The 26,973-nt window shown below is 36.7% G+C and overlaps 1 protein-coding gene across 4 annotated transcripts in view; it reads right to left on the bottom strand.

The window, feature by feature from the left end:
- tnika (TRAF2 and NCK interacting kinase a) overlaps window positions 1-26,973 on the bottom strand; it is a 160,946-nt gene that overhangs the window by 6,151 nt on the left and 127,822 nt on the right. For 2 of the 4 annotated variants that reach the window (XM_056476013.1, XM_056476028.1), the window contains 15 exons: window positions 25,912-26,076; window positions 24,864-25,109; window positions 24,601-24,728; window positions 24,380-24,519; window positions 21,483-21,580; window positions 16,753-16,928; window positions 16,439-16,544; window positions 16,200-16,343; window positions 13,922-14,024; window positions 13,506-13,676; window positions 13,275-13,418; window positions 11,724-11,858; window positions 9,914-10,014; window positions 9,570-9,719; window positions 4,653-4,812 (listed from right to left, as the gene is read on the bottom strand). In XM_056476013.1, coding sequence (XP_056331988.1) covers window positions 4,653-4,812; window positions 9,570-9,719; window positions 9,914-10,014; window positions 11,724-11,858; window positions 13,275-13,418; window positions 13,506-13,676; window positions 13,922-14,024; window positions 16,200-16,343; window positions 16,439-16,544; window positions 16,753-16,928; window positions 21,483-21,580; window positions 24,380-24,519; window positions 24,601-24,728; window positions 24,864-25,109; window positions 25,912-26,076 — 2,167 coding nt within the window. The remainder of the gene's footprint in view (window positions 1-4,652; window positions 4,813-9,569; window positions 9,720-9,913; window positions 10,015-11,723; window positions 11,859-13,274; window positions 13,419-13,505; window positions 13,677-13,921; window positions 14,025-16,199; window positions 16,344-16,438; window positions 16,545-16,752; window positions 16,929-21,482; window positions 21,581-24,379; window positions 24,520-24,600; window positions 24,729-24,863; window positions 25,110-25,911; window positions 26,077-26,973) is intronic. The other 2 variants (XM_056476021.1, XM_056476035.1) reach the window with 1 other exon arrangement.

Here is a 26,973-nt window from a genome sequence, read left to right as displayed (position 1 = left end):
TGTCTTAGTTGGTCATGTACTGTATATTACGATTCTAATACCATGTATAATATATAATAGATAATTTCAAAAACTACTAAAAATATCAGATTTTTTTGTCACACACACCATAAAAAGTTCATCTTAACTCACGGTGCATAAACTAATATTTAACAAGCATGAATTTGGATGTTTATAATGCACTAATGAAAGCTTGTAAAACTAATGAAACCATTGTAAAGTGTGACTGTAAAAATCAACTCAGCCAAGAGCTAATTTACTGCACAAACTGAAGTTGCAAAAGTTTAAATATAATGTTTTCTGTTTAATAATGTAAAGCAGAACACTACATAAAAAGCTTATATATCATAATATAAATCACGCTGTTTTCCTATTTCACTATGTAAGTGAGAACTTATCTATACCTGTACGCACACACACAGACACACAAATCTACGGTTTCCCACAGTTTGGGATTAATATGCCTTTTTTAATTTATTTATAATTTTGATGGTAAAAATATAATAAAATGGCCTCTATTAACATTTGTCTGAAGTGAGAAATTGTCCCAGGTTGGTCATGTACTGTAAATTACGATTCTAATACCAAGTATAATATAAAATACATCGCTTCAAAAACTACTACGTTTTTTGTCACTCTGTAAGCACCATAAAAGGTAACTGAAGCAAAGATCAAGGTCCCATAATGAAATCCAAAAGTGTAAATACACAGGAAACACCCATTAATCGTGAGCTACTGATAATTAACAGGCATTTCTTAAAGTTTACAAATAAATCTGGGGCAATAAACTGATACTCTCAATAAAATGCACACTTTTCTTTCTATGAAAAGCTAATGGGGTGTATGCACATGAACTTTGAATTTCAGCCAGCCCCAGGGCTACCGGTGATTTGCCATCCCATATAAAATTGCCACAATTAAGATCTGATTTCTTTTAAAAAACAGCGATCTTCACTGCCTGTCTGAGATACGATATAAAGGGGGTATCAGACCAAACAATAAGCACTGTATTAAATTATATTTTTCAGTGCCATGTCTTTAAAATATGGAAATTAGCTTCTGTGCTAGCCTGCTAATGATGGTGCCTGCATTTAAATGGTTTTTCGCCTCTTTTCATGCTTTAACATCTAAATGAATACTTAAGTCTTTTTAGTTGATTATATTTAAAAATACATTACAACATCAATGCTGTGAAAGGAACATTATGAAATGGAAAATAGTCACATAAACCTTTAACTGGAAGTTCATCGTTGGCTGAAAAACACTAGCTGTGCATATACCCCATTGTGACTTCCCTGGAATGTCTTCCTTGACATCTTTTAAGCACACAATCTATAAACATAAGCCAACATGACGATTAGTGAGCATTACATAGGAACGGCCCAAAACGGAATAATTCTGTCTGCGAGCAATACTAATAATCATTACAGTCTGCCAAACTTGAGGAGCTCTGCCCAAACACTTCCCCCACTGAGATTATTAGAAATGATAAAGTCTGCCAAAAGCCCTAAATCCTCCAGCTCATGTTAGTCAAAAAGCTCTCTCTCTCACAGACACACACACCTACATTCATACTTCTCAAAATATGAGCGAAGCTAAAGCCAAGTTGGATTGTTTTTGAACTTTGGGTGAACTACTTTTATCTCCTCCCATAAGGCAGAGGATGTGAAGCAGCCCTTTGTTGTTTCGATGCACTTCTGTCGCCGGCAGATCCCTCAAGCCCTGCCCATGTGCTGCTAGCAGAGCAGGCTAAAACAAACACGCACTGCAATAGAGGCTGATTGGACCTCGGTGCCACTGTGACTGTGGATCATGGTGATATCTGTCAATACAGACAATATACTACATATTCTCTAGCTGACTTGAGGAATAGGAGTCATGCGGTGGTCAATGCTGTCATTTTCTCTTCCATAGCAGTGAAGGGTACAGAAACACACTGCTTGCATCAATTATGTCCACTATTATACTATACATCAATATTTGAGCTCATTTTTATAGGCAAAAAGTGACCTACTTCCTACAACTAAGTGCGCATCCCTAACACCTGATCAAAAAGACAGAAGGCTCTCCATGCAATCTGAACCCAAGTGGTCACAAGAGACTCATCTGAACATGTTAATACCTGGTAGACAACATGGCAGATGGATATTATAATACATATATAATTAAATGTAGTATCCATACTGGTGGTTTCATTTTGGTTTAAAATTTGCTAACGATTTATGAAACATAAAAAAAATGCTTTAATCCAGTAGTTCTCAACCATATTAGTGGAGGACCACCAGCACTGCACGTTTTGCATGTCTACCGAATCTGCCACACTCTTTTCAGATCTTGTAGTCTCTGCTATTGAACTGATAGTGTGTTTGGTTAAGGAGACAATGGTTGCGTCTGAATTCGAATACTTCCTTACTATATAGAACGTTAAAAACAGTATGCGAGCTGGATAGTATGTTTGAATCAAGTGTGTGACACGCCTGCTTTCGAGTGATGCTCCCGGCCGGTAGATCGCCCCCTGGGGGCTGGCTGCAGTACAAGTCATAAAGCCTGCCTCCTCCGTGTTAATGAAAGACACCTGAGCCCAAATAAAAAAAATTTATTACACTTGCAATAAAATTTCCCGAAAGATGGTTTTGGTTTATCTAGGCACTGGTTATCTTGCTGATATAGGTGCAGATCTTCATTTTTGTAAACAGTATACGTTTTTTTAGCTAGTTATTTAATGCTATAAAAACGGGGCGTGTCATCGTGATTGACAGTTGTGATTGGCAATTTCTCTAAACAGACTGTCGGAGCTTCAGGAGGAGATTGAGGTGTTATTATTCCATTTCTGTGTAATTTTACCGTGATAAAATGAGTTGTTCAGCAGTAAACTATACTTTCTGACCTACAGGATCTGACGGATTACTGTTTATTCGGTGAAGTCAGACCTTTGTCGGGCTTTATTAGTTTGCTGATACACACCTAACCATGATAGAGAAAATACAGATGATCGTAATCTAGCAGTAATTCTCTTTATGGGTCTGAAATAATAATTAGGAAGACAAAACTAATGTTAGTCTATGTCCAGATCGATCTTCTGTAACGTTATTTGAATTAGATTTAAAGAACGTCTCTGACGTATTGGGTTTCAACATGTTATTGAGTTAATCTACTGAATTTGCTGTTAAAAAATATTAATGTTCTAGAAACAGAATCTTATATAACAAATCGAGCTGTAAATGTTATATATTATTTATATACATCATGTATTGTTGGCTTTTTATTTGAAAACTCCTAAAAAAACATTTAAATGAATGTAAATTCCTCTTTGCCAGATATAATTACGGCATAAAATAAACCAAATGAAAATGGAGGCAAAAAATTATAAACAATTTACAACTGATGTTACAGCAGCTAATGGACATCAGCTCATGTATTAATACTGCTAAGTATATTTTACAAATTGATAAGGATTATTTTATATAGTGCAGGGATGGGATGTGTAAACATCCTGTTGATATTTAGAAATCTTGCTGTGTTGATTTTATAAACGCATGATTTTTCCTTCATTATCTATGGTGTGTATATTTTGGGTCCTGCTAATTGGTTATTAAAAATCTTTATAAAGAGGAAAACCTTTCTAAAAATGTAGGTGTTGTTTATGTTATTGTTCATATTTTACAAATGTTATTTCTACCTCTGTGAAGATAGTAAATACCAACAACCTGTTATAAGAGAAATATTTTTTGTGCTCACCATAGTTTAGTCTAACTTAGGCTAGAGTGTATGAAAGATTGTTTATTTTGCAGTCCAACATATGAAGAGTTCAGATGCAAAAACCTCAAGATGTCATCTGAAATTTTCTTCTAAAATGAGCATTTTTCTCAGCCTCTAATATTTTTGTGCAGCTATTTCACTTTAAAGGCAATGTAAAGAACCTATTTTCTGCCATAAGAGTGGATTTACTGGACATACACACAAGAATTTGCCAAAAATGCCCATTTTGAAGAAAATTTCAGTTGGCATTTAGAGGTTTTTGCACCTGAACTCTTCATCTATTGTTTTTATTAAATTATTAAAAACAGCTTACATCACACAGTTTTTCCATAAATTATGTATTATTACGTGTTTCTAAATGTAATGGCTTATATTTATATTAGTGAGCCTTTGTTATAGTGCAAATATGGGCGGTCAAATGAGAAGTTCGGGGGCGTGGTTGATTTGACGTACAAGCGTTTGGTTGGAAGCTTGATTCCGAGGCTCAGCCTGTGGCTCTATCAGGTAGTCCCTTCTGCGCATACCCAGGCTCCAATACGTACTTGAGTAGCAGGCGATTTCCAACGTAGCCATGAAAAATGTGCAGTGTTGATGGTCCTCCATGAACGCGGTTGAGAACCAATGCTCTAAACTACTCATACATGTATATATATATGCACAACCATCAAAAAAGTTGATTGTGGGCTTCAGATGCCATTTATATTCCATTTTCTCCCATGAAACGCATATTTACAATGAATGTGGTAGAACATGTTTGAATCAAGACTGCAATCTTTAATGATTAATCATCCAGCTTTAAATTCGGTTATATAGAACGTACTTGTTTTTATTCATTGCAAGTTCCAAAACAAATATAGTACCAACTATGTAATATGCCATTGTGGCAGACTCACCAACAGAGGTGGGCATCTCTCCCCACTGCAAGACAACGTCCTTGGTGATTCTGCCGTAGGTATTGACATAAACGCCCTCATCTTCATAACACAGCAACATCTCCATGCCATCAGTCTTTGGAAGCACCACGATGGCATGAGGAGTCACAGTGCTCTGAATCTAAGACAAGAAGAAGAATGTAGAACAGAGGTTATGACAGATCAGGCTGCAGTGCTAAAGGAGACCATTAGAGGGCCACATTTTCCATTCATGTTTATTCATGTTTACTGGGAAGTTAAGGGAATGTACTGAAGTGCACAATTTAAAAACAGAAAATTAAAAGAAGTATTTGCCTAGGAGCCATAATAGAACTTCTTTGGTTCCATAAATAAAATGTTTAATGAAAAGTTCTTAAATAAGCATTTTTTCTTACCTGAAGAAAATAAATAATTTAAAGAACCTTTTTCAAAAGTCCAAAATCTTTCTTATTTTTATCTGTTATCTGGGGAGACAAAGATTTTAAACCAGCAAAAAATTATTTTGGCTTTAAACAGTGGGCATTAAAAGGTATCAGAAAGATCGGGGACTTATTTAAAGGAGATACACTGATGTCCTTTAAAGACCTTAATGAAAAATTTGGAATCCCAATGACACATTTTTTAAAATACTTACAAATTCGCAGCTATATTAATGTCAAACTACTCACTAGCTAGACCTCTACATACTGAATTTTAAAAAATTATGTTTTATGAGAATCCTATGGTAAATTATATTTCATTGTTTTAGTCACCTTATTCTCCACGTACGAGCGGGCGCAGCCATTGGAATCCTTTAGGCTCAAGACTTCCAGTCTCATTCACTTCCATTCATTTTTAGATGCTAAAAACAGCTTTTTTTGCTGCTTGATGTTGCAAACTGATGTTTTCTTATTATATTATTCTACTTTGTCTGTATAGTCATGAAAACACATGTGTCGAGCAATTAGTTTGACAGTTTTCTGCCATTTTTTATTCCTAGTCATTTCTCCTATAGGCAGCTGAGTCGGATGTTCTAAAACAATTGCAAAAACGAGCGCACTTCCGCATCAAAGAATATGTTCAATAGCAAATTGGTCAATGGCTCTAAAGAACCATCAGAATCCAAGAAAGATGCTTGGTGTACAGATTTGCAATATGACATGACAGATTTAGAACGGAGCCAAATATGTGGTAAAGCCCAGAACTTGTCAATTAATACTAGATTTAAAAGGGGAAATTAAAGGGGAAATTAAAGGAGTACCATAAAATCTGGGAACTGTTTATACAATTTTTGGAACAAAACCATACAATTGCACAAGCAAATACCTCTCACGCTACAGGTTAATTGATTGTGTATATGTGTATTTTTGTATGCGGAATACAGTATATATATTTTGACTTAGCCCATGTATAACAACACATTTGCCTGTTCAAATGAATTTGGATGCTTTGGTTGAGGGAGGAGAGGGGGGGGGGGGGGGGTAGTTAGAGTTAAAATTACACTTTTTTTTTTTTTTTTTTTTTACATTTTATGTTAAATTTCAAAATTTCAAAAGTGTTTTTTCTACAATAAAAAAAGGTTTAAAAAAATTACTAAATAAATTAAGAACCTTTTTTAATTTAAGAAACATTTGTGAGAATGTTCCACAGAGATTAATTGAACCATCAATACCATTAAAGAAGCTGTACACAAGACAAAAATGCATTAAATTGCGCAAATAATTTTGGCTCGTATATTTAAGCAGATGTTAACTGAAACGCATTATTAGAAATGAATAGAATATTATATCTCATTTCATTAATATCCTTACAATCTCAGGCCACTATTTGAACTGTTTCTCCATGAATTGGTCTAAAAATAGCTTCTGCCTTTCTGAAATCGCTTTTCACACTTTCAAGTGCCGTGAAGGGAACATAACATGTGGAGGCACATGTTATTTCACCAAGATTAGACTACAACCCCCAAGAGCAACACTGCCAAGGGAACATCTGAACCAATTGAGAGGATGTTGCCTGTAACTGGATCCCCAACCCAGACGCACAGCTAAAATATGTTTTTCCAGATGCAAAACCTCAGCCTGTTATCGGTGAGATGAAAACAGGTCTAAACAGGTTCATTTGTAGTTATTCAATTATTTGTGTTGTACCAGGAACACAAATTAACTGGGGATTGTGGCAAAAAAAGTTAAAATTCAACATTAATGCCCTACACATTCAAGATAAAAGCTCTTTCAGGCTGAGCGTGATTAAAGGGAGTGAATGTTTGATGCTCTAAAATCAAAACAATTAACCTTTATTCACAATGTACATGATCAATCACAATGAAAAAAACACAAGCTACTGAGTTTTCTGGAGAACACATCTTTTTTATTTGTTAACATTTGAGTGACTTGCCAAGAGAATAAGAATCAATGGTAAGTTTAATATTTTATTAAACTGGAAACATGATATATAGTTTGTGTTTCTGGCGTAAGATCAAGAAAGGCATTTTACGAGAAGCAAAATTGTATTGTTAGTTATCGCTACCTCTCACTGAGTATGTTTACATGGACACCAATAATCTGATTTTAATACCATTAAGACAATACTCTAATCAAAAGTCTACCATGTAAACAGTGATTTTTGGTTCATTTAATCCGATTGAGGTCATAATCAAACTAAACAGAAATTGAATTAAGACACGTGGAGTATGCCGATTTTAGTCGCAATATTGAAGTGCAGTACTGATATGTAAACACCTTAATCAAACTATTACAGTCACGTAGGACTTTTCACCGCATTTTGTGACAGGATAGTCTATACCAGGGATGGGCAAACTAGATCCTGGAGGGCCGGTGTCCCTGCATAGTTTTGCACCAACCCTAATCAAACACACCTGCTTGTAGCTTTCTAGTGATCTTGAAGACACTAATTAGGGTGTTCAGGTGTGTTTGATTAGTGTTGGAGCAAAACTCTGCAGGGACACCGGCCCTCGAGGATCGAGTTTGCCCATGCCTGGTCTATACACACACGACTGTTTGAAACTATTCTCTGCATCTACCGAGTCAGTGAAGGACCACAGACACCTGCATCATGAAATGCGGAGGTTTTTCTTCTTTCCTATACGGCATGCGGTATCAAATTCCATTAAAACAACACTCTTCCAGCAGTTCATACTCGCGTCCAATATCTTATTTGTCACACAGGGCACGAAATGTTTCTGAATGAAAGTGAAAGTGCCAAACTGCAGTTAAAGTCGGAAAATTTAAATTGAACAACTGAAATTACATGGAACTGGAGGAAACGTGGTTAGCATGATGACTCAATGTTGTTAATTGAATTATGTGCTATAACATGTAAAACCGGATCATGAAAGGAACATTCAAAAAGCAACTCATATAAACACCTTAATCTTATTATTGTCTTGTTCAGATTAAGGCAAACAATTCGATTACTGATGTCCATGTAAACGTAGTCAGTCAGGAGTGAATTTGTCAACAGCTATGTTTTTGGTTAGCTTTGTCTCTTTGCGCTCAGTGTGAAAGATCTCATACATGTATGAGTTAAACATTTTTTGTATTGAGTAATTGCGATTATATATTTATTTACGCTTTTACATGTTTGAAATAGTCCACACTACCCTAACTAAAAGTCCATACAAGCTATATTATCAGAACATTTAAAATAAACAAAACTCAGCTCTTAGATCCCTGACTGACTCTAAACAGTAAGCAGCCGAGTTCATCACTTATTTGGGTGCCCTGGCACATTTTATGTTGGTATCTGCACTATTTGCAACATATTTTTGAGTAATGAGTACTTACGTTCGAAATAAAATCCACACTACCCTAATTAAAAGGCCATACAAACCATAATATCAGGACATTAAAATAAACAAACAGAAAAAAACTGTCACCTCTTAGATCCCTGACTGACTCTAAACAGTAAGCAGCCGGGTTCATCGCTTATTTGGGTGCCCTGGCACATTTTTTTTGTTGGGATCTGCGCTATTTGCAGCATATTTTACTATTTGCATGTGTTGAGAGAATTTGTATGCACAAGTCTTGTCAAGCTGATTAAAATTTCTTCTCTATTCTTTGATGTTTTTTTATTTGAATGCGTTTTCTTAACTTGCAGCACGTTTGAGCTCTCTCGGCTATTGCAGAAAAGTGTCAACGCATCTAAATACATCTAAATCTTCACGTTGCATCAGGTCACTTCTTATATGTCTTAACTATTTAGTTTATCAAGTGATTTTTTTTTCATAATGAAATTGCAGCACTTCTCCGTATGAAATTACTGTTTTAGTTCATTTGATAACATTTACGGACGCATCACTTACATGTGACGGTATGTAGATGTCATAGGGGCTTCCAGAATCCACATTGATGACGTGAAAATTAAAATTGTTTTGTGATGAGTACTTACGTTGAAATAAAATCCACACTACCTTAATTAAAAGTCCATACAAACCATAATATCAGGACGTTAAAATAAACAAACAGAAAAAAACTGTCACCTCTTAGATCCCTGACTGACTCTAAACAGTAAGCAGCCGGGTTCATCGCTTATTTAGGTGCCCTGGCACATTTTTTTGTTGGGATCTGCGCTATTTGCAGCATATTTTAGTATTTGCATGTGTTGAGAGAATTTGTATGCACAAGTCTTGTCAAGCTGATTAAAATGTTCTCTCTATTTGTTGATGTTTTTTATTTGAATGCGTTTTCTTAACTAGCAGCACGTTTGAGCTCTCTCGGCTACCGCAGAAAAACGTCAACGCATCTAAATACATTTAAATCTTCAGGTTGCATCAGGTTACTTCTTATATGTCTTAATTATTTAGTTTATCAAGTGATTTTTTTCATAATAAAATGGCAGCACTACTCAGTATGAAACTACAGTTTTAGTTCATTTGCTAACATTTACGAACGCATTCCTTACATGTGACGGTATGTAGATGTCGTAGGGGCTTCCAGAATCCACATCGATGACGTGAAAGCCCACACTGGAGCCGTAGATGACCTTTAACCTTTGACCTTCTTCTACTGTGAGGTCCACCAGCTGAGGCCTGTGCTGCAGCTCTGTGAACGACTGCCAGACAGAAAGAGATGCATGTCAGGTCTTGAAAATTGGTTAAACAGGCAGTTAATGCAGGCAAACCTCGAAGGCATTTTTACCCTTTACAAATTATTCTGTCACATGCTGGTTAAATAGGCAGAAAAGCAAGCATAAAAGAAATGCAGAGAACAACTGAAAGATGAGAAAACGTTCTTAGAGCACCATACCTTGAAAGCCATGAATTTATGGTACGGCTTGGGGGCCCATGCGTAAATCTCTACCGAGTTCTTCAGCGCAATCACCAGGAATTTGATTCTCTCGTATTTCACTGAAAACAAAGTAAACCGTGTTTCAGTTACCTGCAGCTCACAGTTGCAGTCTCATATTCATAACAAGGAAGCAGACCATGTCCCGCTGGCCCTCTCTGTGCGAACAGTATGACAATCTACAAGATTTAGTATCTATTAGCCTACTGTATCGTCTCTGATTTAACACCCTCGGAGCAAATAAGGGAAGAAGGGCTTTAAAAATTATGAGAGAGAATGGACTTGCATTCTTGTGAAGACCATTCTTTCCAGATCAGATATTAACACAAACTTTATTTCAGCAAATAAACACCCTTAATGTGTTTATGCCTTTGTGAAGATCTTCATGGTAATGTTTACTTTCACCATCTCATTTAGGGAAACCCCTGAGATAAACAAGTTCTATCTCTGAACCTGAGAAAATCTCTAGAAAATACCACCTCCTTTATTCAGTCGCAATGACTTCTCTAGCGAGTTTGGTGATTATGTCTGTATCAGTGCATTCTCGATACCAAGAACACATCCAGGAACTTTCACGCATCCTCTGTTTTTGCGGTCTTGAGTTTTGGAACTAAACTTTGCCAATTGATGATGATGATGTTACACGAGAACACAAGGACGCAAGATTGCTGAAGAACGCATATTGAGAAACAGCCCAAGACAAGATCTTTTGACCGCTTTATCACAGACGTGTGCACAAAAAGTAGAATAACATGGTCTAACAAGCTGTTTTATTGTTCTATTTTTTATATTCATACATATTATTTCAAATCAAATAATATAAAACGGAATAAACAATTATGCTTTACATTTTTTTAATTCATCAAATGAAAATAAATCAAATACAGACTCACTTTGCTGCTACAATCAGTGGTGGAAAAAGTACTAAAAAAATGTAAGTAAAAGAACCATTACTCGCCTAAAAATGTAGTGCAAGTAGAGTAAATGTATCCGTTGTAAATATTAGTGTAGCCCTTTTAAAAGTACTCAAGGGTAATGAGAATGAGTATTACACTGTGAAAGGTTGATGTGTTTACATGCAATGTGTGCATGTGTGTAAAAACGCAACATTCTGTAGTGCATTTAGTAATTTTTAAGATTATTTCAGTCCACATACATCATCATCATCATCTAAACAGTCTCTCTGTCATTACTTGTAATGATTTTGTCTCTTTTTAATGTTTCCACACTGTACATGTTTGCTGCATTTATAAAATAACCATGTCTTATTATATTACCATAATATTATATTACCACAATATTACCATAGTTTTTCTAATATTACCATAGTTTTTCTAATATTACCATAGCTTTTCTATAACTGCACTTTATAACTTATACCTGTATCCTGCACTTGCTGCTATTGCACTGCTGGTTAGACCGAAACTGTATTTCGTTGCCTTGTACCTGTACATGTGTAATGACAATAAAGTTGAATCTAATCTAATCTAATGTCTTGATGTTATTCAGTGTGATGCTATTTTTCTATGCATAATTTGATTGAATGGAAGTCACAGGACTAACTACTCTACCTAGCCGAATATAATGCAAAATATAAGTAAAATCATCACCACGCTTAATATTTTCCTGATTACTCAACAGAAAACTTTAAATAATTCACCTAAATAAGATGTAACTTAATTTATTTAAATATGCTTTGATAATTAACTGAAATGCATAAGTGTTTAAGGTACTAAATCCCACTGCCACAACCTTAGCATGATTCACATACCAACTTTATAGTGAATGCAGCCTTCCAGTTCACCAACAGTGATCCAGCCCTGCTTCTTCTCCACCTCTGGGTCATTGTGCAGTATCCGGTTTCTCAGCCATGACAAGTAGTACACACGCAGCTTATTTTTCTTCCCTGCAATAAATAATGACGAGATGTGTATCCCAAGAAGATGCAACCAGGTTCAATAACTTTTTAAGGGGGAAAGCTCTATGCATAAATGCTTCTTTTTGATGATAATAATTGGGGAATCAACATCACTACTTGCTATACACTTTTATACACATATACACTTGTTTAACAACACACTTTACATGCCAATTTGGACATAACAGCTGCATATATAACGTTGTATATAGTAATAAACACGTACATACACTTGTCAATTTGAATATTTGCTCTCACTACTTACTTCTATTTTTAAAAAAAATATATTTATTATCTGTTTTTTGTCCTGTCTCTGTTATCCTGTTGCACTGTAGAAGCTCTGTCACGAAAACAAATTCCTCGTATGTGTGAACATACCTGGCAATAAAGCTCTTTCTGATTCTGATTTCTGATTCTGATTCTTTTATGTAATTTCTGGATATTTCCTCAGTAATCCTAAAGGCATATTTCAACAACAAAACAAAAAAAAAGTGGTTCCAAACGGTTTCTTTTTTCTGTTTAACACAAAATAATTTATTTTAGAAACCGATAACCCTAACTATCAAAGAAAAAAAAAGGCCATTGTAAGTGCTTACTGGATACCAACATTCATTTAAATGTCTCATTTGTGATCAACAAAAGAAAGAAACTCAAACAAGTTTGAACCATTTTTTTTGGGTGAACTATACCTTTAAAAACATTAGGAATATTCATCTCTTCTTACTAGGGCTGCACAATATTGGACAGAAACTGATATAGTGATATTTAGTGTGTCTGCGATATATATTACAATATGAATATTATAATGTACATTGATATAATGAATATATAATGATATGAAGTTCACAAGATCATGTTCCAACAGTATTTGGAATGAATTCATATGCTTACATTGATTGGGATTATTTTGTAGAGGAGTATTTGCATAATGAACAATACAATTAAACAAATACTGTACGAATTAATTTTATGGGTTTTCTGTGGAATTTAATAGAATTGATGTACAGAAATGTTAAAACAATAGATACAATAACACTGTATAAAGTAGAGTCTTCATTGTATAAATAATCAAATACAATTAATTTTCATTTATATACCTTTATAACCTCTTGATTTAAGCTTGCTTAAATCATACACAGTCACAGGTCTTAAAAACACATCCAAATGAAAATCTTTCACTCTATTTTAGGGTTAATCTTTGCAATGACTCCACAAATCACATTCTGAATGGTGATGCTAATCAACTATAATCCCAACTTGGCATTACAGATCCTGCGATGTGACTATTGCAGATTCACAAATTGCGATATCGATGCTGAAATGATATATTGTGCAGCCCTAGTTCTTCCTGACTCTGAAACATCAATTTGAACCTAACACAGCTCTTTTTGTAATTAGGCAAACCTGATATGGTGACCAGGACATTAAGACCCTCCAGTACATCCATCTGTTGGAAGCGTCTGCGAGTGATGAGGTTATAAACCTTGCCCTGACCGCTACGATCCAGCAGCATAAGACCATTCTCAGTGCCCACCAAGAGGTTGACACCTGGGCATGCAAAAAAAACAAAAGTTTACATCAACGTACGCAGACCCCCAAAAAAGGCATAAAATAATCAGACACGAGCTGACGTACCCCATAGAGCAGCACACAAGATCTCGGAGTTAAAGCGTTTTTTGTATTTGCGGATCTCTGGCGTGTCGCTGTGAGGTCTGATGTTAGTCGGGTTGACGTTCACCACAGAGATCTTGCGGGCCTCGTTCAGCTTGGCCTGCTCTTGACGCAACAGCTCATTCGCAAACATAGCTGTAGAGTTCAGAAAATAAATTATATCATATGAAGCATTTCATTCATCACTGGAAATCTGGACAAGACCCAAACTCGGCAGGAGACAGCCAAATTACATTGAAATGCTTTTATCTAATTCAAGTCCCAGAATAAATTCATTTTAAACCCCATTTCATCCCAAATGTAGCACTTTCCATAAATGTTTTTCCTTTTATTGTTGTAGGCGGTGATGAAAGATGCGTTTTTGTGATTTGTATATTTACCGGCCGCTGAGCTCTCATCGTCGTCGTCTGTGGGGGAGGTTTGATACACTCGCGGGTCCACAAAAGGAGTGAAAGAAGCTTTCGAACCACCGCCAAGACCGAACTGATAAAACACAACAAATGTACCATATCAGCTCCAGTAAAGTGATTTAATAGCAGGCATTCACAGAAAAACAGCCTGGGGCTAAAAATACTGCAGAAGTGCAATCGCTCGCTTTAGATAATAGATGGAACAGACAAATTGATTTCTATGACTCAGCAGGAAATTTTAGACTTTCACATTCGACCGTGAATCAGTAAATAATGCTTCTGACAGGGTTATGAAAACTCTTTCCCTACCAGGATTTTAGAAACAGTTTAAGCCAGTATTTTTGATTGTATTCATAAAATCTCTGCAGCTTGCAGAATATTTAGTTGTATTAATAAGCTATGTTAGGGGTAACGCGTTACTTGTAATGAGTTACATATCAATATTACTTTTCTAAGTAACTATTACTCAAAATTAAGTAAATTACGTTTCTTGTTTTTTTTTATGTAATGCGAGTTTTAAAAAATAAATTGCTAATAAATTCTTATTTCGAAAATATAGAAAAAAAAGAAAAAAGAAAAGAGGATTATCTGATTAGACAGTGATTTTACTTTTTAGTAAGACAAAAAGTAACAAACGCATTGCTTTTAACTTTCATTGATCTGTATATAAGGCATGTAGAGCTCTGGGGTCACAAAGATAACATTATTCTACATGAATTTGTTTATGTGGGGGTTTTTTTTATGTAAATTAAGGTTATACAGAGTGTTGTTAATTGCAGAACTCCTCTATTTAAAAAAAGAAGAAAAAAAAACCCTGCAAGCTCTGAAAGCTTGATCTTTGAAAGGTAAGCAAAAGTAACGCAATAGTAACTCAAAAGTAACGTAAGGCATAACTTACCATAAAAAGTATGCAACTAGTTACTTTTCTGGGGGGAGTAACTCATTATTGTAATACATTACTTTAAAAAGTAACTTTCTCCAACAAAGTACAAAGGTTGATAAATGAACAGAAAGAACATCATGCCAAATTCTATGGCTATATTGTTGAAAATTACACTATGTCCTAACAACACTTGATGAAATGTTGCGATGCAATAAAATGTATCTTTTCCATGTTAAAAGGATTTTTTTGTCCTAATCATCTGTGACAGCGATGTGTAACATTTCTAGTTTAGAAATGCTTTCAATTTATTTGACATCACAGCAGAATAACAGCAAATACTACTATGACAAAGACTAGCTCAGGTACAGATCATGTGTTTTATTCAGTGTTAAATGCCACCAGTGTGAGTTTAAACACAGTTTTACCAGATATTTTTTGTCATACTACTGAAAACAGCAGCCAATAATTCACATCAGGCCCTTGAAAATAAAATAATAAAGAGTTTAAAAATGAAAAAGGTAACGGTGACTACTATGAAGTAGATTAAAAGTCTTTACCATTTCGTTGGGAGTGCAGTGGCTGGTATTTAAATATTTCTGTCATATCGTGTTTGGGGCAGACAGCCAACTTGCTTGTTGCTGGAATTTTGTCATGTCACGTGTTGATAGGACACTGTGTCAGGCCTAGATACTTCCAGATGTTTAAGTTTCATTATTTCCAAAAAAAAACGTCAGAACTAAATTTGGTTTAACCAAATCTTCCCAAAGGTATTGACACTAAATAATGAGAAATATTATAGGATCAAATAAATGATGTTTAAAGGTTCAATACGCAAGATTTTTCAATAAAATATCCAAAAACACTAGAACAGTGCCATATATTTTGCTGACAGCCTGACTTTAAATCCGGAGAAATACGCTATTTTAACTAGTAACACAAACTGTGTCCTGTGTTGGATTGCTAAAGACTTCATATATCCTCGATTTCCAGGTTTGTTTTTATAGAAATCAGGAAACACCAAAAGATGCCTTAATATGATGTGCGTTTTATTAGACTTTAGCTCATCCATGAACAGGAGTTCTGCAGGAGTCACATAGAATGTAATAAAGACGACAACTCCTATGATTCCACAGCTATGTACCATTAAACTATGCTTTTATTGCTAATACAAGTCATCTTATGGCAAATATTACATACTATGTCTTTAACGGATAAGTTCTGACATAATAATTGATAGTGAATATTTCTCCAGAGTGTAAGAATATAAATGCATCACAAATGGTGGATAGAAGGCCTGGACAAGCATGGGAATTGCTTAGTATCGCTAAATCTATCAGATCCTTATCAGTCTAAACAGTTATTTACCTCATCCATAGAGTCCAGGTGCTGGGAATTGAGGCCTGTTGGAGTTCCTGATGGAGAGTGGCTCTGCTGCAGCAGGTCTGGTAGGTTTCCATGGCCTGCAAAGCCATTGCTCTCGCCATGACCCAAGCGCTGCCTCTCATTGGTCTACACAGAATAACAAACTCAAGCTGAAACATTTGAAAAGCGAGAGAGAATAGCACACAGCATCTAAAATAGCATCTAATTTGATGGCATCTTACCTCTCGCATCCTCAGTGTACCATCTTTAGACTCATCATTGTAGGAGTCAGTGAGGGAATCATCGTGGCTGCTCGTGAACGACTCATTATTTCCTTGAACAGAGGGCCTGAGGGAGACAAATATGAGAAACTTGGGATTTTGCTTATTCACATCAAAACCTTAATATTAATTTTAGCACTCCTATGTTTACCGTTACTAGAATAAAGAATTATGAAGGGGACTAAAATGAACTAGGCTCAAAAGCATTGACTAAACGTTGTGCCTTGAAAGAAAATCATTGTGAGAAATGAGAAAACAAATGCACATGAACTTACATGATCCTGGGTATGTCACTGACTGACACAGTGCCGTCGTGTCCCACCGTACCATCCTCATCCTCACTGCTATCAGAGTCCTCACTAGAAGAGGAGTAGTCTGTGAGTTTAAGAGGGGGTCGACTGACCTCATCTATTCGCAGCTCCCTTAGTTCTTTCGCCAGAGCAGTCAGATCCTGAAAGCAAGGGAAAGAGATAAATATATCTATAGTAACCATAGAGTAGCTTTTACAGCAATATTATTCTACGCTACTTGTTTTCTTAACCTTTACACATTTGGCAGGCTATTCAACGTGACTGCCAACAAATTTATATAAATGTGCATATACAGTTTGAATGCATGCATGCATGTCACACACAGACACATACACATTCCCTTTGGTTTCCTTGATTGGTTAAATTAAAAGGAACTGTTCAATAATGGAAATTTCTTTTACAATTTTACATAAAACTCTCTTGCAGCACAGTTTCAAAGCAGTTCCCCCAACACTAGCGATTAAGGTCATTTAAATGTAAAGATTGATTCTTACTCAGCAGGTAAATAATCTTTATTAGAGCTTTGCTCAAGCATAAGATGATTTAATCGAAAGTCCAAGACAGGGCTGTAATAGAATAACCATGTGAATGATAAAACAATTTGAGCAAAAGTCATATACATTTATATATACTTAAAAAACAAATCAAAAACTCTTAAAATAAGCAGCCAATTTGCTCTTTTTCTAAAGCTTTAGAACATTTAGCACCTTTAATGTAAGAAAGGAGAATTACAAATAATTTGTTATTATTATTTTTATTATTATTATTATTATTATTATTATTATTATTATTATTATTTCATCTCATCTCATTTTCGTCCGTCTTAGAGAGAACCCCAGACTTCTCTCTCCCCAGACACATTCTCCAGCTCCTCTGGGAGATCCAGAGGCATTCCCAGACGACCCGAGAGACACAGTCCCTCCAGCGTGTCTTGGGTCTTCCCCGAGGTCTCCTCCTGGTGGGACATGCCTTGAACACCTCCCTAAGTAGGTGTCCAGGAGGAATCTGAAACAGATGCCCGAGCCACCTCAGCTGACTTCTCTCAATGTGGAGGAGCAGCTGTCTACTCTGAGCTCCTCTCGGGTGACAGACCTCCTCACCCTATCTATAATGGTGCGCCCTGTCACCCTGCAAAGAAAACTCATTTTGGCTGCTTGTATCCGAAATTTTGTCCTTTCGGTCATGATCCAAAGTTTATGACCATAGGTGAGAGTAGAAACATAGATTGACCAGTAAATTGAGAGCTTTGCCTTTTGGCTCAGCTCCCTCTTTACCACAATGGACCGGTACATCGATTGCATTACTGCTGCCGCTGCACCAATTTGCCTGTCAATCTCACGTTCCATCCTTCCCTCATTCATGAACAAAACCCCAAGATACTTGAACTTCTTCACCTGGGATAAGGACTTTCCTCCAACCTGGAGATGGCAAACCACCTTTTTTCAGTGGAGCACGATTACAGCGTCCGGTTAACATTATTATTATTATTATTATTATTATTATTATTATTATTATTATTATTATTATTATTATTATTATTATTATTAATGGGGCACTATAAAATGGATTCATATTTCTTTGACATTTTCTTTATGTTGTTTTACACTGCTGTTTCAGTTTTTATAAAAACAGGCTGCTGACTTCCTAATTTTATGAAGCCCCTCCCTCAGAAACCAACAATAGACTCTGATTGGTCAATGGGCCCCGTGCATTCTAATTCCTTCACCACCTAGTGCAAGAAAGAATGTCATGCCCAGGCACAGGGCTCATGTGCATTTTAGTACAGAATGCAGCAAGAAGCTCACTGAGGTCTTAAACTGCTAGTAGCTATAGACCTTAAGCCAGATCTATAAAAAAAATCTCTCTTTGCATTGAACTAGGGCTGTATGATATTGGAAAAATCAAACATTGCGATATTTTTTTTATTTAGCGATATGTATTGCGATATGAATACAGTTTCACCAGTTGACTTAATATCTCTATTAATATTATATTATAAATATTAATATTTGGAAATAATTTTTAATGTTATATCAACTGGGATGATTCTGCAGTGGGAATGCATCTCCATCAAATTTTATAACCATCTATAAACTTTTTGGGGTCCCCAGACACATTTTTGTTGTGGTCTTTTGCTATTTGCAGTGCAATTCTGTATTTGCATGTGTTGTGAGTATTTCCATGCATAACAATCTATAAATACAATCAAGAAAAAGATACAGTAGAAAAAGTCTTTCATCATGTCCAGAGTCTAACAGTATTGAAGTACAGTAACTGAATGATGAAAATAAAAATTATTCAATAAAATTAATAGTAGTTAAGGCCAAAAATGGTAGAATTTCTTATACCTGAATGCTTTTAAAATCAATAAACAATCACAGGGATCAAAAACACATGCAAATGATCAATTATAATAGGATGTGATTATTGCAATATCGATGTTGAAACAAGCATTGTAATTCTTCATATGATGTTTATACTCAAACAGCAACATTACACACGAACTAAAGGTAAAGTGAAATCATAACCAAGAAGAACCCCTTTGTGCAATGTGTAGTTAGGTGCTCTCCTACAAAGGTCATCAGTAATCAGTTTGCATTTGACCTGTAATTCCAGCTAGGCTCAACATAAAAATGCCCACTCTGGAACTTCAGTTTCTACGGAAACGGCAAGTCTCCTAACAAACAGCTAGGCTTATTTGCCCCAGGGTGAAATAATCTGAGCCAAGTTCTGGGGAGGGAATGACCCACCACCACACAGAGTCCATTGACAAATCAAGCTTGGTGAGAAAGTTAAGAGGGTGAAAGAGGACAAGCTTTTCTCAAGTCAGCGTTGCTATTGAGATTAGCAGGCTGGAATTCCCACAGTCCTCTGCCAAACAACCTTTAGATTGAGAGCGACTGAGAGAAAGATGGATGGGAATGTTACCAACCCTCTTCAGACCTGATTGAGCTCCAGGTGACAGGACAGATAAAGAACAGAGGAGACACAGAGAGAAAACACAGGCGAGACATGCATATATAGAGAGCGCTAGAGCTTGATAATACAGATTGTTGGTCAGCTAATTATATAGACAGCTTCAGTCCTCAGCTCAAACTTTTCTAATGTACTAGGTGTACGCATCTTCAAGAAAAATCTAAAAGACATCACAAATAAAGTTTTGCTTCTTTGATTCTTATTGTAATTAGTGTGAGTGTGTGTGTGTACATTTTAAAGTGGGTCTATGCAGCTTCAGCTATAGCTGGTTAATACAGATTGTTGGTCATCTAATTATATAGACAGCTTTATGCTGCGTTCATACTAGAGCAGAGATGCCCAAACTAGGGCCCATGGGCCAAAGTTTGCCTATGTTAACCTTTAATTTGGCTTCCATCCCATCTGAGAAGAGAGAGAGAGAGAATGATGGGAAGGTTAAGACCAATGCCTTCAACAGAGCTCATCTTTTCTAATTTTACATTACATTTTGTTTGTTTGTGTAATTGTTGAGATCCTAAAAAAAAATGTTGTGCATTAATTTACATTTTTTATTTTATTTTAAAAACAGTAAGGATCCTCGACAAGCAAATCAAGTGTATTCAATGTACAGTATTCCGCATTATAAATGAGATTTTTTGTTCTTATTGTAAGAAGTTCATTTAAAAAATGTAAAAAAAATCGATATAATTATTAACTCGATTAAAATATTTTTCAATTTATTTTTAAATGTTAATAAATAAGGTAATTACCATGGCAACTTTAATATAACAGTTTGGTTTATTTACCCACCTTCAATCAAGTTTGGTTTTTGGCCCTTCATAAGAAAACATTTAGGCCACCCCTGCACTAGAGTTTGAGCATGAGAAATAATGTCATATGGTATGTCATATGGTGGGTGGGATTAAACAAGATGATTAGACATTTCAAAAAAGTGAGCAATTGGTCCATATTTTAAATTTCTGTACAGAGAGGTCATGTTTTGATCTTCGATAGGTCTTAGGCAGGCACATGATGCACTTTTCAGGTCATCAAGAGTTCACCAAGCTTGAACTTTTCAATACAGCGAACTGCGAAACTTGTCACACAAGCTTGCGTTTCCTGTCTGTCGGATTCGCATGTGTATGAATGGAAGTCTATGGGGAGAAAAGTGCAGTGTGACTGCGGCTTTAGTGCTCTGTGCAAATGTTAACCACAATGCTTTTTCAACACACCAAGTGTAAGTTTCTTCAAGACAAAAAAATAAAAATACAGTAATGTGTAGTCTTATTGTAATGTGTGTGCAGTATGTGCATCTGAATGCCTCTTCATTTAAGAATGTTTAGATATTTACTGTGAAAAACACAATTTGTTTTAATACGTAATTGCAGATTTTCGAGAGATCGACTTCTGGCCAAGTGCGTCCACCCAGCTTCAGCCAAGAATGTTCACTTTACATATGACTAATCTAAATCCTTAGATCATTCACAAGGGGAAAACTGGCCAAAAGCCTGAACAATGTAGTGACTGAGATATTTGGCCTCCAACTGTAAAACAGCATCTGTGCCTCAAGGTAGTTTAGTCTAGAACTGTTTGAAAGTCACATCGACATCCTAAGAGAACTAAAAGCACCTTCAAAAAAAAATGCTTGATAAAACAGAAAAACGACAAATAGTAAGAACTGCAAATTTGTAATAAGGAATGGCTAAATTATATTTGAAGGTTATTGAGACGCAACTTACTGCAGGTCGACTGGGTTTGCTCAGCTCTCGGCCTTCCTCCTGAATGGGCTTGGAAGTTTCCTGTAATGCCACTGGAGATCCCTCTGATTTACCAGATCCTGGAGAACACATAAAAGGACACAACTATATAATTAACAATGCAGGACGGTTTACTTTTTAAATCGAGTATAGGTCACGTGATTCATCATTAAATACTAGAGGTGATCAAACAATATTACACATCCGAAGAATTATCAACAAAAAAAGGCTAATATAAAAAGGTGTAGATGGAAAACATGACTTCAGTTTTATGAATCTGTATGTTTTGATACAATACAGTGAAATATCTAGTATGTTGAGAACAGGTGGTCCGCTTGTGGCTTTTCAAACACATTTTACCACATGACATAAGTGTTCACAATGTGAACAATCCAATGTGCTTTCTATCACCTCTAGAAGTGGACAAACTCTAAATGCCTTACACCCCATTAATACTTACATTTAGCATCATCTTCTTGTAATTAACAAAAATCAAAAATGCATCTTTAACACCAGACGTAAATGGACCAGAAGGTATAAAGCCCAACCTGCTTTACCTACGAAAAAGCAACTACTGGACTGGAATGGAATATCTAAACAAATCAAGTGTCCAAACCATGTATCCACTATGTCAGACCATACATCCACTTCTCTCTCTAGAGGATGACTGTAGTATTGCACATCTGACATGGTGAACAGAGTGAAACGAAACAAAAAATAAAGAGCCAGCTCCACTAGTCCCGTAGAGGATGTCAGACTGAGGCATTCTGGGAGGGAGATGTCTGAACCAGTCACTCACAACATACCATGACCACCTACACACACATTGATCCAAATGAGCATTTTGGAGCAGTAGTGTAGGCAGTTCCAGCTCATAACAAAAGGTTTGCTCACGGGAATCCAGGTTTGAACCTGGCCTGGATGGTGTCCCGATTCTCCAGCTGCCTGTCTGCCTCTACTGGATCATGATGTGCAGTAGATAAAGCACTAAAAATATAGGGCAAATGGGGCTCAACCTACTTCAACACTGTTTGTCTGAATTCACATGTCGTTTATAGTATAATATTTTTTTCCAAATTCATTTTACACTTACACTTACACTTACAAATATGTGGATTGTTTAAAGATTATGACATACTTTTCCCTCATTTTTAAACCCAAATGGATGGAAGGGAAATGTGACAACATGACGCATCAGTTGGGCTCTGATCTTATGTAAAAAAATACACAAAATAAAGACAAACTAAAATATTTTGTTTAAAAATTATATTAACAAAAATTATAATAACAAAGAAATAATTCAATTAAATCTATTTTGAAGAATAAACCCCATGCTTGAGACAGCCCTGATGACAACGCAAATCAATTTGGGCAAAAAAAAGAATAAAAATTAGGTATTCAGGAATAAATTATATAGCTAAAGCTGTGTCACAACATCTAACATTTGCACAGCTTGAATTTGTCAAGCACCTTCTAAACTGACAAACAGCTGGAGCTTAAAACAATAGCACATTTGTCATATTTGTGAAATTTGGCACACTTTTTTCCCATATAGCATTTTTATGTCAACTACTGCTTAAGTAAATATATTTAAAGGGGTGGTCCAGAGTGTATTTTTTTAAGCTTGGTTGTGTTTATAAGATGCAAAGCAATGTGTGCTCATGCTTCACTTCTAGAAAAATCATGTAGTTTTTTTACATATCTTCCTTTGATTATATACAGCTACTCTTCTAACATGAAAACAACTGTTATATTCCCTAGTTCCTCTGAAAGGCCTGTTCTCAAGAGTCTGATTGGTCAGCTAACAATGTGCTGTGATTCGTGGATCGGCTCCACATCACAAGTAAAGCATCATGCCTCGACAACCATGCGATTTGCCTCAGCTGTGTAAATACTGTCAGTAAGAGTAGCTGTTAGCAGGATCTGCTTGAGCCTTAATCAGACAGAAAATGACAAGATCAACCTCATGCCTGCTAATCCGCAACTTCTGCTTGTTGGAGCTGCTCCTTCGAGGGTTTTTTAGCTGAATCCAGCACTGAACTGGGAGAGATTCTGGAAGTTCTCCTTTATCAAATGCTAGCTATATATAGTTTGTAATTCTCTGGAACATAATTTAAATAACATAATTGGAACATAATTTAACTGTAAGCACTTCACTCTTTGTGTCGTGTCCTTTGGAAGCCCAAATTACAGAAACAGAAGAAGCTCTGTGAAAATAGCAGCATTTGGACAGCATTTTAGCTTTCTCTTTTCTAAAATTTCAGCACCTCTGACCATGCCCCTTTCGCTGCACGGGGTGTATACATGTGGTGAATGTGCGTAACCTGAAGCGTTTATGATCTCATTAACCCGGATGCATTTTTTGTAGTCCCCAAAGATTGTAGTGCGTTTGCTGTAGGCTTTGCTAAGCTAACTAAAAGCCAATGTCTCCCTTTGCATTGAACTTTGAGCGTATTACATTAAGAGATGTTGTTTATGTTCACACAGCTACATTACACATCAACTAAAGTTTAAAATATGATATCGTAGTGGACCACCCCTTTTTGTTTTGTTATTCTAGCATTTGTAGAAATGTTTAAAGCACTTTTGTTACAACTATCCCTACATTAGATACAATGGTAATCCTATTGAGATATTGTGTGAAGGGAATAAAAAGATTTCCACAACTAGTTATGTATAAGGAGAAATATAGCGGCAATACTGGGCAATTTTTAATCTTTTTGCCACAAATGTGTCAAGCAAAGGTGAACACGCACTTTATGAAATCAAGAATACTTTAAAAAGCTGTTCTGTCCCATAGTCAATCTTAACCTAATCCAGAAATCAAAAAGAGGTCCTGCTCAAACTAAATTCCCCACAAATGTACATAGTCCTCTCACCTCTTGGCTGGTTCCTCTCACTGGATCCAGGCTGGGATCCACCCTGAGAGCTGGGTGTGCTGGAGCTGGAGGAGCTGTTGCTGCTGGTTCTCTGCAGTGCCACATCCAGAGACAACTCTGTCCTCCTCAGGTCTGGATTACTGAAGAGATCAAGATACAGTAAGCGTTATCAACACAGAGCAGATCCTCTGGCTTGCGCAGTAACCGGGAGTTGAGCTAACCTGGTGCGGGTGAGCTGAGAGGCCGATCGCCCCCCTCCACTGGACTCTCCATTCCCAGGAGAGTTTTTCCTCGCCAGAGCAGGGGAGATAGAAGTGGTCCTCTGGGGCACCTGGGTAGTACCGCACAACTTTAATCAAACACACAAATGACCAAACGTCAGAGACGAGGGATCATAGCGTGATTACAACAGTTAGATATTTTCGCTTCAGGTATAAACCTTTGGACGAAGGAAATAAAAAGATATTATTGGTAACATTCTGACCTTGGGAGGAACGGCGTCTTCCCTCAGCCAGGGGGAACTGCGGTCAGGTTTTTCCTCATGGCTGGCCATGCGAGGGGCAGGAGGGGGCATCTCTGAAGTTGGGTCAGAGTTCTGTCGAGGCATCTCTGGTCGATTGGACACCAGGCTCTCCTGGAAGGCTGAAACGCCCTTTGCAGATTGATCATGCAAAGACTGCGAGACTGACAGAGAAGAGCTATGGGACCTCACTGGAACCAAATGAGCCATCTAAAAGGAGCAAGAAAGCACTTCAGAGATCAGGATTCTGACACACTTTCAGTAACGCATTTCCATGACCTTTCTAGTCATTTGTTATTGCTAGTGATTTGTGATTAATCTAAACAACCAGCAGCATCAGCAGTGTCATATAACATTTCAATCACTGCTGCTTCTGTATGAGCATCTATAGGGGCTTTCACACCTGGTCAGTTCCCAGAGAATTAATTTCACCCTGGACCATTTTTCTGGTTGGTCTGAATTACAAAACCGAAGTGATATAAGCTGGACGTCAGTAAAATCAAGTGCTGCATTCAATAAAATCAACAACTGAAAGAAGGGGGATGTCTTTCATTTATTGTTTTGATAATGAAAATCACTGTATATCATAGGTCTCAAACTCAATTCCTGGAGGGCCACACCTCTGGGCAATTTTGCTCCAACACTAACCAAACACAGCTGATCCAACTAATCAAGGTGTTCAAGCCAACTATAGACTATTGAGCAGGTGTAAGTTGGAGGTTTGTTGGACCTAAACTGTGCAGAGCTGCGGCCCTCCAGGAATTGAGTTTGAGACCATTGCTGTAGATAGTGAAGTCACTGTAGATCCTACTATGCTGAATTAGACTCTACTCTGCAATGAGCTTTGGTTGTACCAAATGACATCAAATGGAAGCTATCTTCACCAATAGTTGTTGGAACTGTGAAAAAAGTTAGTGCAGAAGCCCATTATGAGTGTCTTGAGGCTTTTATTTGGATAGGATTTTATAGTAATGGTAAATTCTGCTTTAAGCAACAACAACAAAAATGTTACCTGAGGCTCCACAGGGCGGTGCATAGGAGGGGTGCGTGCTGGCTGCATTCCCCCACTGCTGAAGGACTCAGAGCGGGGCGGGAGGGAAGGGTCAGAGATACGATTGGCCACTTTATGCTGTAGGGCAGGAGAGCTCTGGCGGTTCATTTTAGAGCGCTCCTCAACCTTTGTAAAGGAAAAAAAACAAATAAGAACAGGCCATGCTGATTAACTTCGCATCAAATAAGCGAGAACTAGCAAGACTTGGAAAATGCACCAGAAAAGACATGTTTGGGAAACATGGCTTAAGTTAATTAGTAGAAACTATCCCACCATCTGAAGGAGAGAAGCAATCTATTCAGTCAGAAGCTGAATTAGCCGTTGCATGTTGATCAGGTCATTCATACAACAATTGGTTAGAGCAGACCAGCACCTTCTACAAGCAGAGAGATTGAAGACCTTTGGAGATGAAAGGACAGAAAATACTCCAACTAGGTTTAATGGATAAAGAATCTACTCGTGCAAAAGAAAAAGCCAATATACGAGACACTGCTAGACAACTTTATGAAAAGGTTCAAGTTCTTTAAGACTGAATTTCCTAAAATGTCATCAAGGTAACCAATAACTTTAATGTAGACCCGTATATGTGTTCATGAGATGTGAAATGTCTCTCGCTATCTAAAGAACTAGTAGACTTTCAGTGTCTTATGGCTTTTTCCTTGCACCAACAGATCATTTAAAAGAACTAAACAGACACTGGTCAACCATTTCAGTGTCTCAGAAATGCTAAACACTACTGGGGAAAAAGCTTGTCAAATTCAAAAAGAAATGGGTGGTTAGTGTGAAAATGGACGGCAGCTTGCTCAAATATATGAATATAGTTTCTAGAGTTCTCAGTTCTAGAGAACTCAGGTTAATCAAACACATTCTAAATAGCAACTAGACCCACTGGTCATTTAAAAGCATTGACTCTATTGGTTAAGAAGACACTTTTGCTTCTAATGTTATCCAAACCAAGCACAATGTGTAGTAGACTTTTAGTTTTAATGAACATGAAACTGCTGTGAAACACAGCTAATAACA

Source organism: Danio aesculapii, chromosome 2 (assembly GCF_903798145.1).
Source record: "Danio aesculapii chromosome 2, fDanAes4.1, whole genome shotgun sequence".
NCBI classification, from domain to species: Eukaryota; Metazoa; Chordata; class Actinopteri; order Cypriniformes; family Danionidae; genus Danio; species Danio aesculapii.
This window is presented reverse-complemented; position numbering and strand designations above follow the sequence as displayed.